Here is a 19,047-nt window from a genome sequence, read left to right as displayed (position 1 = left end):
AATTTATTTGTCTTACTTTCTTTTTTTAGTCTGTTTCAAAAAGATTGTCTTTTTCTTCTCGTTTTTTGACATCTCTTTAATTTCAGCTTTCTAAAGTGACATGTTTAAGACAACTAAATTAAAGAACATTTTGGTACATTTTATATATATTTAGTTTAAGACTACAATATTTGAAAGTCTTGTTTACTTTCGTAAACTTCGTATCAAATTCAAACCAAACCAAACCAAACAAATTGAAACAAAGATAGTATATTATATGTTCTCTATAACAACATTTCTCTATAGCAGCCAAAAAATATTCGGACAAACGACGAAAGAGCTATAATTTGTAAAATTCTAATACACTGGTCTCATAGGTAGAAAGGAAAATCCCATTTTCAGAACAAGAACTCTATAATATCTTATATGAACAACTACAGCAACATCAATTATGTCATAAAAAGATAAATTTTCTCACCTGCATCAATTTATTGTGTTATCACAGTGTGAATAATCCCCTACTGTGCTTTCTTTGGAGAAATTGACTGAGCAGAAATGAAATGATGTTGCGCGATCGTTGCATGGTATTTCATCGTTTTGAATCCTCACAATATGGTGCATCGGTTCAGGCCAACAGACGCGAAAAGCTTTCTCAATTGAGACAAAATACCTGGCGGAGGTGGAGGCGCTGTAGTCTGACGAGTTCTCTCTTCTTGGTCGTCTAAATTGTCAAGATCATCCTTCTCAACATTTTCACTTGTAGCCTCATCATCCTGTCCGTCATTAGTCCCAACTTCCGCGATTTCTCCAGGTCTTTTGTCAAACAATCCCTTAAATTGCCTACGAACCCTCCTCTCGACTTCCTGCTCGTCCAAATGATCAAAATTTAGAGTCAAAAAGCTTAAAATGATAAAAGTTCATGCATAGTACAATGACAAACCTGTTCCTCCTTTTTAAGTTTCAAAAGAGCTGCCTTTGCACTCGCCTCAGATGACTTGTCGATGCTCATCATCTACAAGCGTTGCACATGTAACTTAGAACAATGTCTCAGCATCTAGTATAAGTATAAAACTTAACATTTTAACTCTATAGTACAATAAGCCAAACTTAAATGACCTCATCAAAAGTTCTTATAATAACATTCAACGTGAGGCACGTCGCTCAGTATTTACTAGTCACATGTCACTCGGTATTTGCTAGTATTGCAGCCAACATTGATGATAAAAACTTGTGGGGGATAGTATTCCGTGTTAGTTATTCCAAAACCTGGGAAAGACTTTTTAAAATGCTAACTTTACGATCTTTAATTAACATTTGTCATTGTAAATGGCATTTCTCACAAAATGATAGCGGAAACCTGGAAGGACCTAGAACATTTGAGAATTGAGGGACTATCCGATTCACGGAACAATACAATCAACAGGGGAGTTCTGTGTTTGTGAAATTCCAAATACCCCAGAACCTTTTGCACTAATAGCCTAAATACAAGAAGAAGAAGAAGAAACTAACCTTATTAAAATCAGCTCTTGCTTCTTCATAATCTCCAGAAGCCATGTAAGCCATCCCACGTCGATAGAGAGCTTTCACATGAACCGGATTCGCATCTAACACCTACACAAGACCATCAGAACGAGTCTAATTGGATACAGAAAAGGGAGGCCTGCATATATTCCTGCTAGCACAAAGTTCGAGGGTCACCTTATTGCACGTCTCAATTGACTTCTTATGCTCTCCCAATTTCAGTAAGCAGGCAGCAACATTGAGATGCAACAAATTCTGTGTACATTCACAAGGAAGAAAAGGAAAAGCCTTCAGGAGTCAAACATTGACAGAAAAGAAATATAACTAATCATTTCAACTGTAATGAAAGCAAAATTTTCCTCTTTTTGGAAAAAAAAAAAGCAATATAATCTGTTCGGCAAACAAAATTACCCTGGTGTTTGCAAATTCCTTTCCTTCCTCGTCATCCTGAGGATGGACATGATTAAACTCACGAAGTACCTGTAAGAGAAAAACAATTTTAAAATCTACCCCTAAAGTTTAGAATCCTCATCGATCCAAATAGAAATGCTGCATAAAATGGAAAATCCAACCTATATGGGACCCTGGTTTCTCATAAGTGTGAAGTACCTTGAAGAATCAATTGCTAGCAATATCTTTAATTTCGAATGGATATTTATTTATAGAAAGTAAATTCCAACGTACTTGATTTCTTTGAAACAGCGATCAGAAAGCACTGAATCTTAACCTTAAGTATTAAAACTCTGATGTAATTAATAAGAAAACAAATAACTTAAGAAGCTTATTTGGTCGCAAAAACAGTTCATTAGAGGTTTTTGCTTGCCCAAGAAATACCGTCTTGGTTAAATTGGATCATGATGCTAACAGTACAAAAGAAAAAACATAAGTAACGTTATTAAGTCCTCCTAGAATGAAAACAGAATGGAATAGAGCTCCAATCTTAACTAGTGAAAGGAACAATCAATTGGTGCAGAGATCCAGAGAGAGGAGAAGACCGCACTTGCCTTCTCATACTTTGCTTTGGCAAGTTCAAATTTCTCTTCCTTGAAAAGCCTGTTACCCTGAAAAAGGAACACGTTGCAGCAAATGACTTCCCTTAAAATGAATACTAGATTGGTAACCATTTTTATCCAGGTATCACAGACTAAACCGGGAACGAGACTATCGCATTTCCAACTAAAAAGCAAACTTTCTTAAGGGATAAATATCCAGATTATAAGTTAACAGTTACGGCACTAAAACCTAGTCCGAGCATCCAGATTAATGTCAGGACAAAGCACCCGATTGTTAGACGGATGAGTATTCAAAATCATACTCCAAGCTATAGACATGTATTTACCGTGGAAACTCAATAATTATTTAAAAAGTAGCAGATTATCTGTATTACTCAAAGTTTCTGAACATATTTGTTTAATGCATACCGTGCCTTTGATCTTCTCTACATCGTCCATTATTTCTCTGAAACTGAAACCAGTCCAGTCCTGCAATTTGCATGGAGAGCACACGAATTCAGTCCTATTAACTAGAGAAATCAACAAATGAAAATCTTCACCACTACACGCACATTCTTTCCCCTTATCTCACCCTATCATACTATCTTTTATGTCGCCACTATTTGTAACTTTACCTTCGGTGTGTTGAAATCAAGAAGCTCAATCTCCCATTGCACATAAGCACCTTCAGGAACATTAGCTGGCCTGAGCCCATGAAAAATGATTGTAAATTGTTGCAAGTAGTGGAAAGTTCTCATCAGAAAAGACATGTTTATGATGAACATAGTTCATCGGGCAGAACCAAGTAAGGGTAAAAGTACAAGCACAAGGTTTCTACCTACTAACCTTTCAAATTTGTCATAGGCATAATCAGGCGGGCATGTTACAAGAGATACCTCTCCAGGCAACATCAAACGAACGGACATTTCAAATCCTTGAGGAACCTGATGTCAAATTAGAGAACTCAATCATACAAACTAAAAGAGTTAAAACTTAAAAGCAATAGTCGTTTACCTCATCCTACATAAAGTAATCCTTATAAGAAAGCTATACTTACAAGGTGATATAAAAAGATAAACAAAAACCAGGATCAGATCACTTTATGAGGTCAAAGGACTTACAAGCCCTTCTCCAGAGCTGAACTCTAAAGGCTGACCATTGTTGTCAATTCTTGTATCATAGAACACCGTCTTTTCTTCATTAAGAAGCAAACCTTTGTAGTGTACGCGCAGTAGACTGTCTTGCAGAGGGCAATCCATAGGAAATTCACCTATTCATTTCATAGAAGTGAGAAAGTTTTTCAGTTGATATTAACCTTATTGTAGATAAATTTCAACTCAGGACTAAAAAGACAAAAAGACTAAAAGAACATAAAGGTATACATTGAAATGACAAGAACATCTAACACCTCCATCAAATAGGTAGCATCTTAAATACAAGCGACAGGAAGCTTATCAAGCAGGTCCAATAGAAAATGCCAAACTCTCGACTCCATACAGAAACCAAGCAAAACAATTATCATTTCTTTCCAAGAATGCAGTTAATATCCTATAACAAAGTCCAGCATAAAAAAGATCTTGGTACCTAACTAAGAACGTTTAAACCTATAATAGTCAAGGCCTTACTGTCCGTCAATAAGTGTTGGCCGCGACTCAAGGGGTCATAGAATAGATCAGCCGGCATCAGACACAAGTTGATAAGATAAAAACATAAAATGAGAGTCGTGACTCGTGCAATATAATTTGAAATGGATTTTGTAATACAACATCCAAGTCTTTTCACCTCAGTGCTGGGCATCACTCCTCCCACTCTCTAAGATAATGACAATCTGAAGATGCTAAATCCAGTCAAAAAGTCCCTTCCAATGGATAAAGTGCAGAAGGTGAGAAGGACCCTTAAGCTATCCACACAACTAGGGTAAGTTACTAGAGTATAATTGTTGTTTAAGAGATTCAATAAATTTGAGGTAATGTCAAATTCAATTGTATTTACCCCAAAAGGAGCAAAATAAGCAAAACCGGGTTAAGTAAAATAAATGAGTTATAGCTTCTCAAAATAGTTCGGATGATATTTGTCATGTCAATCATAAATACTGCAGTTAAATTATTGAGAATGATAACCGAGAATTCATGAAAAAGGAAGTTAACCTAGGGAAGTAAATCCTGTGTGAAACAAGGGAACATGATGAATCACCATACAGAAAACATATAAAGTGCATTGTAGGAGCCCAGTTAAACTATTTGATTTTGATAAAAGTAGTATTAGAAAACCAAAAACAGAACTCAATTGTCTTTTTTCCATTAACATATATTCAGCAGAACTTGACAGATCATAGTGATGAGAGGTGCCGAAGAGGTATATAAGTCAAAGTTGTGCTTGGATTAAGTCTCAACAGTACCTCTTCCATCACGTATTCGGCGTTTTATGAGGCGTCCATCTCCAAGCACATCCCGCACCTGCGTCAACAATATTCACATTTGGATTCTTCATAGCAAAAAAAACAGTAAAAGATAAATCGAGCAGAAACTTCTTTTCTTTTCCATAAATGGTAACTCGTGGTGAACTTAAAAGTCAGGGTCCTTCGGGCAGACGAAGGAGGAGTCACAAGCATTAGAGGATTGTTTGCTGGCAGTTTACACATGATGAAGCATCTCTCAGCATTGAAATGTGTGATAAAAATATAAAAAAACAGGAAGATAAAAAATAAGAGACTGCCACCTTTACTATCCCGAAATAATAAGCAAATGCATAAAAAACGCCCTTGATTTATCTTCGGGCATTAAGATATGACAATCATTCAATCCATCATACTTCAATCCAATTAGTTTGGGTCGTCCATACAAATTAATACATTCATTCCTCCTTATCTTGACCAATTTCATTCCATTACTAAATAATTTCTCTTATACAGAAAATTAGGAGTTCTCTATTACTACATTTCCCCTAAATCCCACATTTATCCCCTAGTGACAAATAAGTTTATAACTAGACTAAAATGACTCCTGATGAACATCGACCTAATGTAAGTGTAACAATAACAAGTAAGTCTAAAGCCTGACTAGTAGATATCACCTATGATGGACCCTTTGCTTCTATTATGTTCTGTTCTTAGCTATGTCAGCATTGATCCACCTAGATTTTAAGTCTTTGAGACAACTTCCTTCCATATGATTCTAGGTCTACTTTATCCTCTTTTAGCATTCTTCAGATCATTATTGCTCTAAGAGGCAAAAAATCTGAAACCAAAATTACACTGTAGGATATAAAACAACCTACAACTTGTACTTTGAAGAAGCATGTTCCTTTCTTTTGGCCTCAAGCATATTAGTCTAGAATAGTGACACAAAAAGGTCATTGAACATATATGAAAAGGAATGCTAGCATTAGAAATTAAAGATAATAGTAAGGTGGCCATCATAATAATGATATACATCCTACCGATGGAGAAAATATGATCAAGGACAAGTCAGAACATCATGATTACATCCTGAAAATGCACCAAATTATGGTGACAAGGCTGAGGAAACACCAATTTTTTAAAGAACTTCTCAAAGTATCCAAATTCATGTGATATCTAATCAGCATGGGTATGTCAAGTCAAATGAAGAGTCCATGTAATATAGCAAAGACATTGTTTCATCATGGACATTGTGACTGGAAGTTAAAGATTAAGAATATAAAAAATACATGAAAGAATGTGTCCTGCAATAGAAAGAAGCACTCTCGGACTGGTCAAGATATAAAGCATCTACCTGAATAAAATGGACAAGTTCCACCTCAAAATGAACTTCGTCAACACCTTCTACCACAGGCATTAAAGTAGATTCTGTATAATATTGGCTTTTAACATAAATGACTGCTTTCTCTCCACGTGGCATGGTTGCTATTGCCAGTTCGAGACCTTTGGGTACCTAGAGTTGGTGAAAATAGAATGCATGATTAGATACATTGCGGTCAAGATAAAAGGAAATTCAAACCCTGAAGTTCTGGACAGCAAGACTAAGTAGCTTGGCATCCCAACTCAATTGAAAATGGAACTCCAAATTATATAAAAAAATTATCGAAGGTAAAACACCTGTGATCAAGAGCGTATAGAAAAAATTTCAAGTAGGGAAATCATTGCCGAACCTCAGGTTTACCAAATGTGAAGAAATATGGTTCATCCTTGGTCCGTGATAGAATCACTTTGCCATCTCCTGACTTCGCTGAAATCCTAAATAAATCATAATTCAGATTACACTTACAGACACACATATTTAGAACTATCAATGAAGCATCCATGGGAACTAGAAGCCTCAGGAGAAAGGAGGGTTTCTACCAAGCTTTTACTTCATAAGGTTCCCGAGGTGTTTCCCAGCTTTGTCCTTCTTCTATAACCTGTTTAAAATTCCAAAACAATCCTTTCACTTATTACATCTAATACATTTTAGTTCAATAAGCCATTTGAAACCACATCTCGCTATAAAAATTCTTATTCTGTAGTTGCACTATGCTTGAAAATTGTAAGCTAACAAAATTGCAGCTTATTACACTGATTGCAGCATTGAATGAAAACACCAGATAGTGATCAGACACAGATGCACAAGTACACATCTTACACAAGTGTTCAAATAGATTACTGAGGGTGTGGGTGTGGGTGTGGGTGTGGATGAAGGAAAAATAACTGTTAAGCAGCAAGCTGTGTACCTTCTTTAGGACTCCCAAATCATCAGTGATCACCTGAGAATGAAAATGAAAAAGATTAGTTTTTTGAGACACATCCTACGATAAATAAAACTACCAAAATTTTTAAAAGAGAGGGAAAAGTAGGAATTCAAAGGTCTGACAGAAAAGCTTTCACGTAACTTCAGGAAATCTAGTGCTGATCTGAAAAGGAAAGACATTAAATGTTTGCTAACAATTTCTTCTAAGTAGAAAATTTCTTTTTGTAGTATTATCACTCTTCTAGTAGCAATTTGCAACAATCAGATGCAGTAAAAAAGATAGGAATACCATACTACAACAACAACTACACCTCAGTCCCAATCAAGTTAGGGTTGTCTATATGAATCACCACTTCTTCATTTAAGCTCATTTCATATAACCATCATACTAAACAAGGGACAACATAAGTGATATCAAGAGGTACCATAGTACGGAATAAATAGCAGCACATACAGCTCCAACAAGGCTATGTAGGCACTAATTCATATGAGTACAGGACAGAAAGCACCAAGAAACTAGAGGAGCAGATTGATATGGATTGCAACTTTCATTTCATTGTCGTTAAAAAGGATGTAGGAGCATTCTTGCCTTCACTTTGGAGAATTCAATCAACTCAATCTCAAAATGAAGCTCAGAATCCTTGGGAAAGTTGTCTGGAGCTGCAACTGGACAATCCTTCTCTCCATAGTGCATTTCGGGTTTCATTTTGAACTGAGGTAACATTAGGCAACAAACAGTGAGCTATGAATATGATTTTTCATATCATCCATGTAAAGATGTAAGAACAAAGAGAAAATGAATTCACAAGCTCATATTAAGGGGCTTATGAAATGATCAGAGATTATTTTTTCTATTTTATCCCCTTTAACAGCATCTAAATATTGGACACGTATTATATTCTGAAGAGGTTACTAAAAAAGTAGATTTAACATGTTCTTGTCATGAAACTAATAAGAAATTACTGGAGAAAATACAAAAATCTTCACAATTTTGAGATGATTTAGCAGAGAAATATAACATGTTATGAATTGTTTACTTTTGAAGGACTTTAAATATACAGATTCGGGTCGCAATAACTTAATGAAAAGTTCAAAAGTATATACCATTGCAACTTCACCCTTCAACATTGTTGGAATCCCCTCCAGCAATCCTAAAATGATCTTGCTTTTCCCAATAACATGCCTTATTGGGGTACCCTTGCCTGAGTAATAAAAATGTAAAAGAGAAGAGATTTCAATGCATTAAGGCAAGATTGGCATACTCCAAATTACAGAGTTCATGTTCAGTATATTTAAGAGAGTGTAAAACTAAAAAGTAGCGCAATCATTCCAAGAAACGGAGTTTAAAAAAATTACTGAAATGATGGCAACCGAATGCACAGTTCTAGTGCAATGATGGAAATACGACTGAGTTAATTTATATGGCAAAATCAAAATGTAGAAGTGAAGATTTTATCTGTAAATCTTATCAGCATATATTTATTTGTGGTACTATTTTATTACTCAGTATTCTGTATTCCAGAGAAGAATAATGAAGTAAGCAGCATATTTATATCCCTAATCCTTCTGCATAAGTTGTTTCCCCTAAAACCTATAGCTTCTCAAAGGTTCCACATATCAACCCTACCTCCAAACTCTGACCGTGTCGATTCAACTGTAACTCCATCCAGTGTTCTAACTGTACAATGATATATTACCTGTTCAAATTCATCAAAAACATAATAAGTAACCAAAAAAAATTTCCTACCTAGAACTCACAGAAGCTGGTTTTTGCATCAATATGAATCCTCATCATCATCACAAACACATAATTCAGAAAATAAAATGTACAAGTATACCTGATTACCCTCAGCAGGTTTTGATTCACCACCACCAGGCCTCACAATAGCTTTCATCAAACTTCCAGGAACAATCTTTTTTCTTCTGCATACAAGTCATCATTGAACAAAATGTGAATAACAGTAGGTAGTAAAATGTAGTCTCGCTTATCCACCCATATTAGTAACCGTAGTATTACTCATGTAGTTTCATGTACTTCGATTATCTTATTATTCTATTGTCCTTTTTCAATGGTCTGTCATGCTTTCTATAGTATTCTGCTATCGCTTCTTCACTTACATTATTTCTTTTTCCTTGACCCGAGGGTCTATCAGAAAGAACCTCTCCACCTCCCAAGGTAAGGAAGGGTAAGGTTTGTGTACATTATACCCTCCCCAGACCCCACTTATGGGATTACACTGGGTATGTTGTGGTTGTGGTTGTTGTTGTTGGGTCAATTCTTAAGAGAATAATGACATTTTTTTCATCCCCGGTCTCTTATTTCTTGAAAGAAACTGAATAACAGCTAAAAACACTTCTATTTTTATAAATTCATGAACAAAGTAAACTGACTTGATCCGAGGGTCTATCGGAACGTATCCTACCCTCCCCAGGCCCCACTTGTCTTGTCGGATTACACCAGCTATGTTGTTGTTGTTGTTGCATAAATAAAGTGAACTGGGTCAATTCTAATCACAATAAAAAATTGATCTTTTGTCATCCTCAGTCTCTTGTTCTTGAAAAAAAAATGATTAACAGCTAAAAAAAAACTATTATTTTCATAAATTCATGAAAAAAAGTGAACTGGATCAATTCTTAATAGAATAAAATTTGACCTTTTATCATCCTCAGACTCTGGTTTTTTCTTTTCTGGTTGCTTAACTTGTTGCTCATGATCTTCATCAGCTACTACAGCCATTTCCCTCTAGCTACTGCAAAGTGTAACAATACATTCCAAGAACAGATTTTTATAACCAAAACTACAATTAGGATAAAAAATTGAGCAAAAACACATAACCCCACTTAATAAAAACATACAAAAATCAAGAATTTGAAGAATTACCTTATTGGGTATGTGTAAAATTGGAGTAAAGATTGAAGAAATTTATCAAGAATGGCTAGAAAATCAAGTGGGTGTTGCTGTTTGATATTCTTGGTGACCAACTAATCACTAAAAGACTATCAAAATTCCAACTTTTGGCTCTGATTCTGTGAGTAGTGACAAAATTTAGCTGAAAATTTCGATTTTCATTAGAACAAGAATGGGCTGGAGCCAGGGATTTAGTGGGCTGCTACAGTTTGACCATAACCTGCTGGACCAAAAAATATGAATATTTCCACTAGATTTTCCTAATTTTAATTTTTAGGATAAAAATAATTCTCAAATATTTTAAATAAGATTGTAATATTTTAAAAGTATAAAAAAAAATTCTTTGAATTCTACTTATTTACCATACTTAATAGGCGTTTGGCCATAGATACCAAATGGTTTTCACTTTATTTGATTTTGAAATTTATGCTCGAATGTAAAGATAATTTCATAAGCGAAAAAAATGAGTTAGAAAATAACCTGTTTTTTTAAATTTGAAATACAATTTTAACTTGGATTTTATAATTTTCACCACAACTTAAGTGATTTTTAAATATAATGAAAAATTATTTCAAAAAAAAAATGAATACCCAAACGGAAAATGTATGAAAGTGTGTAGTTAATAGAAAAAACTCTTTGACTTTGCAAATAGTAAAAATCTTACAAATTCAGATTTTACAACTATTTTTACTTTTTCTAAGTGAACTTTTGATAGAAAAATCTGTCTATTTCTGAATATTGTTAGAAATATATTCTCCTGTTTCAATGGCTAATGCAACTAAGTTCAGTGTAGTCTCACAAGTGTATTTAGCAAAAGTAACGTCATAGAATGTTTCCTATAGACCCTCGACAATTTTTTGTTAATAACATCAGGTAAGAAATATGCACTTGCAAAAATTTAAGAAAAGCTATAGTATTAGCTAAGAGATTATAGAATGCTCTAAGTTGATACTACAAAATGACAAACTACCATAAGTGAACACAGAAAATAGTTTCATCTGGACCATATTATTCATCACACAGTATTTTAGAGCCTCTTTAGTTACAATAGCTTTCGCCTCCATTCTGTAGTAGCATGAATTTCCTCGGGGCGTGTGCATAGATAAGATCATTAAACAGCCTCGCTACCCCACAAAGGCAGGGGTAAGGTCTATGAACATTCTACCATCCCCAAACCCCACTTGTATACGTTGTTGTTATGGTGCATAGATAAGATCACTCGACCTTTCATATACAAAAGCCATAAGAACTCTTCTGAGGATTTCCTGGACATGCACCATCCATCCGTGTTGCACTTCAACCAATTCATTGGAGGAAAAGCCCGAAAAGAACTTTCTTGCAACTGGAAAAACTGTTCGGATCACGTCTCTGTCTGCTTATCCTCCTATTTATTAAGAGACAAGTATACTCCAGATACCTTCCTATCTCTTAGTTTCAGCAGGGCTGTTGAACTTGGATAGGTCATCTTTGAATGTCACAGCTGAAGCTTACTCGTGTTTGATTTGTAGTCTCCATCACTTAAGGTAGGGGGACGGTCTGCATAGACTCTACTCTCCCCAGACCCCACTTGTGGGATTACACTGGGTATGTTGTTCTAGTTGCCGTCATATCACTCATGCCAGATTCTCGAAGCTACTAGAGATGTACTCACTTCCTCTAGGATTTTTACGCCTTTTTCTCAACTATCAGAGAAAAAAGATGGGCTTTCATCACTGCTGTATATAAAGACTGCACTAGTTTAGGACATCTGTAAGACACCTTTTACATGACCTGAAGGAAGCGCATTGACATGTTGAGATTGCAGTTTTAAAATTCTTCAACGAATGCTATGTAATACACTGCAAAACGCTAGAAAAGGAAATAAGATAATATAGATAATGAACACAGTGAAACAAGAAAGGACCAAGGTACAGGATCCCTTGCTTTAAAGAATCCAAACAACGAAAAAAAATTAATGAGAGGAAAAGGCTAAAATTAGATTGTAGCAGTCAGGGGCTATACACGCATTTGTAAAGTTGATATGTGAGCTAACTCGTTTCCCTTTTGGACCAGGCCATTTGGGCCTAGTCTTGTTATGTAAAGACTGAGGTTTCTTTTGCTTTATTTCAATAAAATCGGTCCAGTCAAGGGCCAAAGTTGAAAAAAAAAATGCCTAAAATAACGAGACTAACTTGGTTATGCAAAATCAGACATAATGAATAGTACTAGCAAAACAAACCAAAATATGTAGCCAAAAGTTCAAACCACTTCCTATATGGCATTTGACCATGGATAGGTTCCATCAAAGCGTCTATATATTATTTGGATAGGTTCCATTAAAGCGTCAATATAATATTTGGATAGGTTCCATGATAGCATCTATATAGTATAAGTACATCATCAAATCAACAATCAAACGAGTAAAGAAGATTACGATCACCATTGATCAAATAAAAAGTAAAGAATTATCATTAATAGGAGTAGAAATATCAGTGGAAGTTGTAGACCCGCTCAAGGTAGTGGTGCATTTGCTGAATTAGAAACATTTGGCCCATAAGATAAGTTCATGCTCTAATTTTCTTTACTTTGTTGTGCTATTAATATTTCTCTATGAATCAAGTGGATCATTTGTGCTTTTTGGTATACGTCTCGTATGCAGACATGTTTTTGCGTCCTAACATTTTTCCTTAATCAAAAAAGTGTCTTGTTTGTGATAAGATAATAGAACAAAATATCACGTATCCTTGTACACAGATACTTTTATGCACACAAGGGTCCATATAGACTATTGGCTTTTTCTCTTTTGGTATATTATAAACTAAGAATGAATATAATCATATAACCACAAGAAGAAGATGAACAAGGACAAGTAAAGGAACTTAAGTCTTTTTCAAGCAATTTTGTGAGGTAAAGAAAGATCACCTGGCACGAAACATCCATCTTACAGCATCATTCACAAACCAGGAGAAACTTGAGCTGATCCATTCAATATTATTTGGATAACATCTTGCATCATTCTTACTCTGCTTCTATAAACCTCATTTATATCTAGCTGCATGAATTAATCGTTATTCACAGTGTAATTCACTTTGTGGAATAAAGTTCACCTACAATAAGGCAGCAGTTACGAAGCAGTCTGATCAGAACTCCAGCTAGATTCATAAACTGAAAGAATGGACTGCCTCAACTGCAATTTACAACCCAAACCCCCAAATACCAACATGATGAACCCCAATGTATGCGCTCAAGTGATCCATCAATACTCATAAAAGCAGGAAAGATGAATCAATTCACATTCACATAACCCCTCGAAGTTCCATGGATCACCATGAGACTCATTTCCCAAGGAGAGCAAGGGGAGCCTACATTTCATCGATTTGAGCTCTCTGATTACATGAAAGACTTCTTGGGCTGACGTTTTGAGCTCCTACTTAAGCTACCAACTAGTGAAGTATAAGTAGCATAGTCGTGAACAAGCCCCATTTCACCACGTAGCTTATCATATTCATCAGGATTCCCATGCTTGCAATGCCCTTCCAAGAGAATGTTATAGGTAATGTCATCCGGATTCAAACCTAGATTAAGCATCGCTTGTAGTAGCATTTCAGCATTTCTCATCTGTCCTTGTCTGCATAGACCATTCAAAAGCACGTTGTAAGTTATAACATTAGGTGTGTGTCCATTACTTTGCATCTGCCTTAGCAACTTAAAACCCATCTTAATATCTCCCTTCTTACAAAAACCATCAATAACCACAGTATAAATGGGGTCATCAGGCTTTAAACCGACATTCAACATTTCGGTTAAAATCCTCTCTGCATCAACTGTTCGCCCTTGTCGACACAAACCTGTAATAAGGGCAGTATATGCTACATCATCAAGTTCAATTTTGTTATCAACCATTACTTTTTTTATCTCAAATGCTCCATCTAAATCTCCCTCCTTACAACATCCATCAATAACTGTTGTGTATGTGATCTTATCGGGCTTCAAGCCCTTTTCAGCCATCACATGAATGAGCTTTCTCGCTTCCCCTAAATCCCCACTCTTACAAAGTCCATTGACAAGTGTGTTATATGTGATTAAATCTGGTTCCACCCCTTGCTTCAGCATTTGTTGATAAGTGTCCATAGCCAAAGCAACACTACCATCCTTGCAATGGCCATTAATCAAAGTCGTGAAAATAACAACATTAGGAACCAAACCTTTAACATACATCTCATTAAACAACTCATTCGCATCGCTCATCCAAAACTTCTTGCAAAGACCGTTGATTAAAGCACTATACGTATAAACATCAGGGGAAATTCCTCTTTCCTCCATTTCTTTTTTCAACCTATACCCTGCATCCATATCACCTAATCTACAATACCCATTAACCAAAGTATTGAAACTAACAACACTAGGTCTCAAATTCCTCTTCCACATCTCAGTAAACACCGACCGAGCTTCCATCATTTTACCTTCCTTACACAACTTACTCATCAAAACATTAAAGAAATACACATTTGCAGGATACCCATATTCCAAAAGCTCCTTATAAAAATCAAAAGCTACCATTGGTGAATTAAGCTTCATTAAATATTCAAGAACCTTAGTACAACCTTGAAATGGGAACTTAATTTTATTCCTTTGAATAAGCCTATAGCACTGAATAGCATCAGAAACAAACCCCAAATCCAAATAAACATCAATAAGTCCATTCAAAACATTCACAAAGGATGTAAAGTTTGTACCTTTAGCTTTCAAGAATGCTTGAAAAACAGCAAAGGCTGAGTCTTTACCTTTTCTTGAAACAATAGTGTTGATAAAAGAGTGAGCTTGTGGATACATTTTGTGGGTGTAAAGAAAAAGGGTCATAGTGGAATAAGTATGAAGTGTGTGGCAAAATCTTGAAGGGCTGGAAGTTGAAAGCCATGTGAAGAAGGAGAGAAGAGAAGAAGGGGTTAAAGAGTGAGGATTAAGGTTAATGAGATTGATTATGTGATGAGGTTTAAGAGATGGAAGGAGGGGTTTGAGGGAAACTTGAAGGGGTTTAGAAGGAGAGTTTTTTATGGCTTCTGAGAGGGTTTTGAGTATTGGGTCTGATGACTCTTGATGGTGGTGGGGTGGGGGTGGGGGAGGGGTGAACCATGGAGGGGTGGTGGGGGTGGTGGTGGAGAGGTGGTGTAAGGGAGGAGAAAGGGTGTTTTTTAGTGCTTTTCTTGAGATGGTCATTGTGAACATCTCTGAATTGTTTGTTTGAGGTTCATCAATGGGGTAACCATGGTAAACCACTAAACCAAATTTTTAGAAAATAATAATAATAATTTTAAAAAATCAAATATTTGTGTATATCCAGTTTAAGATAGCAAGTCTCACATCCACAAAACACAGACATGTTCGATATATAAGTAAATAGGTTTTATCCACTAGTGACGCATTTTAAAGTTGTGCGGGCCTAAGCTCATAGCGGACGCCAGACAATATCATTAGCGGGTTGGGCCGTTACAAATTATCTGTCACTTCTGTTTGCGGTGGGGCAAACCTTAGTGTTCTAGTAAGTAGGTCTTACCCACTAGTGACGCATTTTAAAGTCCAGTAGAACTAGCCTCGAAGTAGACAATATTACTAGCGGACTGAACCGTTACAATTTTGCTCTTCAAATGAATTGAAATTTAAATTTTATTCTTCAAAGAGGAAGGTCTTTAATTTCTATCTTCAGAAAGCAAACTTATGTATAAAAGAGCATAAATTCTTGAAGGACACATTATTTATAAAATATTATGATGCAAAATTATAAATTCATGTAATACGAAGGAAGAAAAATTAAAAACACATAAAATAGGAGCAAAAGTGCAAATCAACCAAAAAAAAAAGTAATACGAAGTTGTTAAATGAGCAAGCTGGGCTAACTTAGTCAATAAGTCGAACAATTTGTTTAGAAATTTGCAAAAAAAAATTAATACTAAGCTTGTTCAATTGAAGTTAATGGATTACTTTGGAGCTTTCGCTAATTTATGGGTTATAGCTTAATCCATCTAACTCAAAATCAATTTGTTCTTTTAGAATTTATTTAATTACTAAATATTGTTTTGATTGGAAAAAAAATTACTCAAGAAATAAATTAATAGGTCTAATATTATGTTGATACTTTTAAATGGATTTTTACACTTTATTTAGAAAAAAGAAACATTTGGTCTCACTCTTTCTACCTAATGGTCATGTTTGAGAATGAATATCAAACATTCATTAAATATTTTATAGATTAAAGCTAAATAATGAATCATATTTATTAATTAATTTAAATATGAAAAAATTGGATATCTTCTAATTTTATCGCTTCATTTAAAAAGTTATCTTGCTTCTTGTAGAAATGAATATATGAAAAATTATTTTCCATTTTGGCTCTCGACTAATTTATAGTTGTGTTTATGGGCACTTTTGACTCCACTTCTTTAAAACATTGACAGATCAGACCCCACATAAAAGCATTTATTATGGTACCATGCAGAAGATATTATTCAAATTTGGCTTAAGTCATCTACTATAATTCACTTAGACACCTTAACTAGGATTTGTACCTATTGAACACTTAAATTGTTCAAAATATGTACCTATTAAACACAAAACGTTGACATGGCAACATAAGTGTACGTCACTTAGTATTAGCGCGTGAATAGGTTCCAAATAGTATTTTACTTTTTAAAAACTTATACTTTTTTTGTTTTATTGGCATTGGGCACTAAAATAACTAAAATTTATTTAAAATTGATTTCTTGATAAACAAAGAAATCAAACCCCACCCCCTTATTCCAGTCATCATCTTCTTCCTCAAACCCCAAACTCTCTGCACTTCTTTTTCTTTGTTCTCTCTCTCTGCACTTCTTTTTCTTTCTAAATCTGAACCTACGCATTGATGTGATCTTGCAAAAAGAAAGAAGAATTCTAAATCTACGAATTGATATGATTTTGCAAAAAGAAAGAAGAATTCGGAATCTACGAATTGATGTGATTTTGCAAGAAGAAATAAGATTTTCAGACATTAAAGTTAAAAAAGTTAGCTGGCCTCCATTCATATCTATTTCTGGTCACTCAAACAGACATCACCACTTCAAATTAAAATGTAAACTAATTAAGCTTATTAAAAATGGTATCATGAAATTCCATAGAATTAAAATTGATAATTAAAAAGAAACGAAGAGTTCTTCAACTCCAAAAAACACCAGTTATGGAATTCAGAAAAATATGTCAGGTAACTCCATTTTTTCCGGTCATGGTAATAGGAATTCAAAATTTTCCAACGAAACCTTTTTCATCTTCCTCGTACCAAAACTAGATGGAGAGAAGAGGATTACAATTGAAAAATCGATTGAGGAAGGGACTGTCTTGTTGGAGAGTTGGGGACGATTTGGATCAACTGGAGAGAAAAAAATGAGGGGTTGCCATGGGGTGGATGGGTGGGTTTTTTAGAAAATTCTTTTTTATTTTTTTTAGTTAGCTAAATAGATTAAAATAGTTATTTTTTAGAATTCGTTTTTAAAATAAATTTTTGGAACCAAATGCCACATGTCATCATTTAATTCATCAATTTGCCATGTCACAGCGAGTATAGTACACACATATCAGATTTTTGGTTGACTGTAAAAAAATGTCAAATAGGTATCAATTTTAAGGAGCATAGGTGTTCAATAGGTACAAACCTTAGTTGAGGTGTTTAAACGAATTATGCGGATAACTTTAAGGGGCCGGAGATGACTTAAGCCTTCAAATTTCAAGTTATATAAGAGAAAAGACATAAAAGACATCATCAAAATTGTCCCGTCTTTACATAAAGACACCTTAACTTTTAAAGTGTCTTATCACCCCACAAAACTATTTAATATCTTTGTAAATGGGACATTTTGGCCCATTCCCTCGTCTGGGTTGTTACCACACACATGAGGCGCGTCATGCAGTGTTTTCACTGCCATGGCTGGACCAATTTAAAAGTGTGACGTGTCATTTTTTTTCTTTATTATTAATTATTTAATTAATTTATGTCATCTTCCCCAAATTTAAACCCAAAATAGCAGTTGGTAGCCCTAATTTTTCGATTTCATGGTTTTTTCCATAGCAAAATCAACGTTGGTGCTTTCTGTTTGACGACTTCATCATCTTCCCCAAGAAAATAAGATACCACTGTTGGCTAAGATCATTCTGGTTAGGACTGCTTCTTAATCGGATCTGATTTCTCCTTAGATTAAAAAAAAAAAAACAAATATATTTCCATGTTTCCATTAAAATCAACACTCAAGCACGACCAAAGCTCACCTTGAAACTCAAGGAAGAAGTGAAAAGCTTATACCATCTAATTGAATAATGGCACGAAGATCACATGAAATTTTATGATGAACTCTTTGTTGATTATTCAATTTCGCTAATTGTAACTTTTAGGGAAATTTTTGCATCAAGGTGGATAAGACAACTAACAGTAATAGTGCAGTAATTTGCTCTACATTCCCAATTTCACTGCACTATTTTTCTTAGTTTTTGCTTCAAAGAATGGGGTCGGGTCGGGTTGAATTCTATCATAGGAAGTGAGCAACACGCGCGACTACATAGACGAGGGAATGGGTCAAAATGACACATTTACAAAGATATTAAATAGTTATGTGGGGTGATAGGACATTTTAAAAATTAAGATGTCTTTATGCAAATATAGGACAACTTTAATGGTATATTTATGTTTTTTCTCGTTATATAATAGCAACTTGTCACCACATGTTATATATATATAATATATATATATTGCAATAAATGAAAATGGAATTAAATTCTCAATCTCACAAACTTAATTAAAAGTTTTGACTTTGAATTTTGAGTATAAATTGTCTTTATGAGGAAACTTGGTAATTCAATATAAAAAATTTCACCATGAATTAAAATTTAATCGAGTCATAATGTAAATTTTATCGAATATCGATAATAATAAAAAAATCTAAAC

General features: G+C 34.7%; 2 protein-coding genes across 3 annotated transcripts; both read right to left on the bottom strand.

The window, feature by feature from the left end:
• Window positions 1-252: 252 nt before the first annotated feature.
• On the bottom strand, window positions 253-10,290 carry LOC125844300 (peptidyl-prolyl cis-trans isomerase PASTICCINO1). 2 transcript variants are annotated; one of them, XM_049523585.1, is made up of 21 exons: window positions 10,077-10,290; window positions 9,850-9,945; window positions 9,034-9,118; window positions 8,823-8,892; window positions 8,300-8,397; window positions 7,785-7,907; window positions 7,179-7,211; window positions 6,811-6,869; window positions 6,621-6,705; window positions 6,245-6,403; window positions 4,891-4,948; window positions 3,614-3,762; window positions 3,339-3,436; window positions 3,128-3,197; window positions 2,922-2,981; window positions 2,505-2,561; window positions 1,912-1,980; window positions 1,678-1,788; window positions 1,489-1,590; window positions 920-991; window positions 253-842 (listed from the first exon to the last, which is right to left on the bottom strand). In XM_049523585.1, the coding sequence occupies exons 2-21, from the start codon at window positions 9,930-9,932 to the stop codon at window positions 585-587; spliced, it is 1,899 nt and encodes a 632-aa protein (XP_049379542.1). In that variant the 5' UTR covers window positions 9,933-9,945; window positions 10,077-10,290; the 3' UTR covers window positions 253-584. The 2 variants fall into 2 exon arrangements, with proteins under 2 accessions (XP_049379542.1, XP_049379543.1); XM_049523586.1 differs by having other exon boundaries at window positions 1,678-1,755; window positions 10,077-10,287.
• A 2,857-nt stretch (window positions 10,291-13,147) lies between these two features.
• LOC125844938 (putative pentatricopeptide repeat-containing protein At1g09680) lies at window positions 13,148-15,319 on the bottom strand. Its single transcript, XM_049524304.1, has one exon. It carries the CDS (start codon window positions 15,306-15,308, stop codon window positions 13,473-13,475), a length of 1,836 nt encoding a protein of 611 aa, XP_049380261.1. The 5' UTR covers window positions 15,309-15,319; the 3' UTR covers window positions 13,148-13,472.
• Between the last annotated feature and the right edge of the window lie 3,728 nt (window positions 15,320-19,047).

Source organism: Solanum stenotomum, chromosome 11 (assembly GCF_019186545.1).
Source record: "Solanum stenotomum isolate F172 chromosome 11, ASM1918654v1, whole genome shotgun sequence".
Classification (NCBI taxonomy): Eukaryota; Viridiplantae; Streptophyta; class Magnoliopsida; order Solanales; family Solanaceae; genus Solanum; species Solanum stenotomum.
This window is presented reverse-complemented; position numbering and strand designations above follow the sequence as displayed.

Bases quoted from the DNA above. Each gene is read 5' to 3' on its own strand.
- LOC125844300 (XM_049523585.1), bottom strand. From the start codon at position 9,932: ATGGCTGTAGTAGCTGATGAAGATCATGAGCAACAAGTTAAGCAACCA. The intron at 8,398-8,822 runs GTAGGGTTGATA...TTTATTACTCAG, and splicing joins GACACGGTCAGAGTTTGGAG to GCAAGGGTACCCCAATAAGG. The intron at 3,437-3,613 runs GTAAGTCCTTTG...ATTTGACATCAG, and splicing joins TCAGCTCTGGAGAAGGGCTT to GTTCCTCAAGGATTTGAAAT.
- LOC125844938 (XM_049524304.1), bottom strand. From the start codon at position 15,308: ATGTTCACAATGACCATCTCAAGAAAAGCACTAAAAAACACCCTTTCT.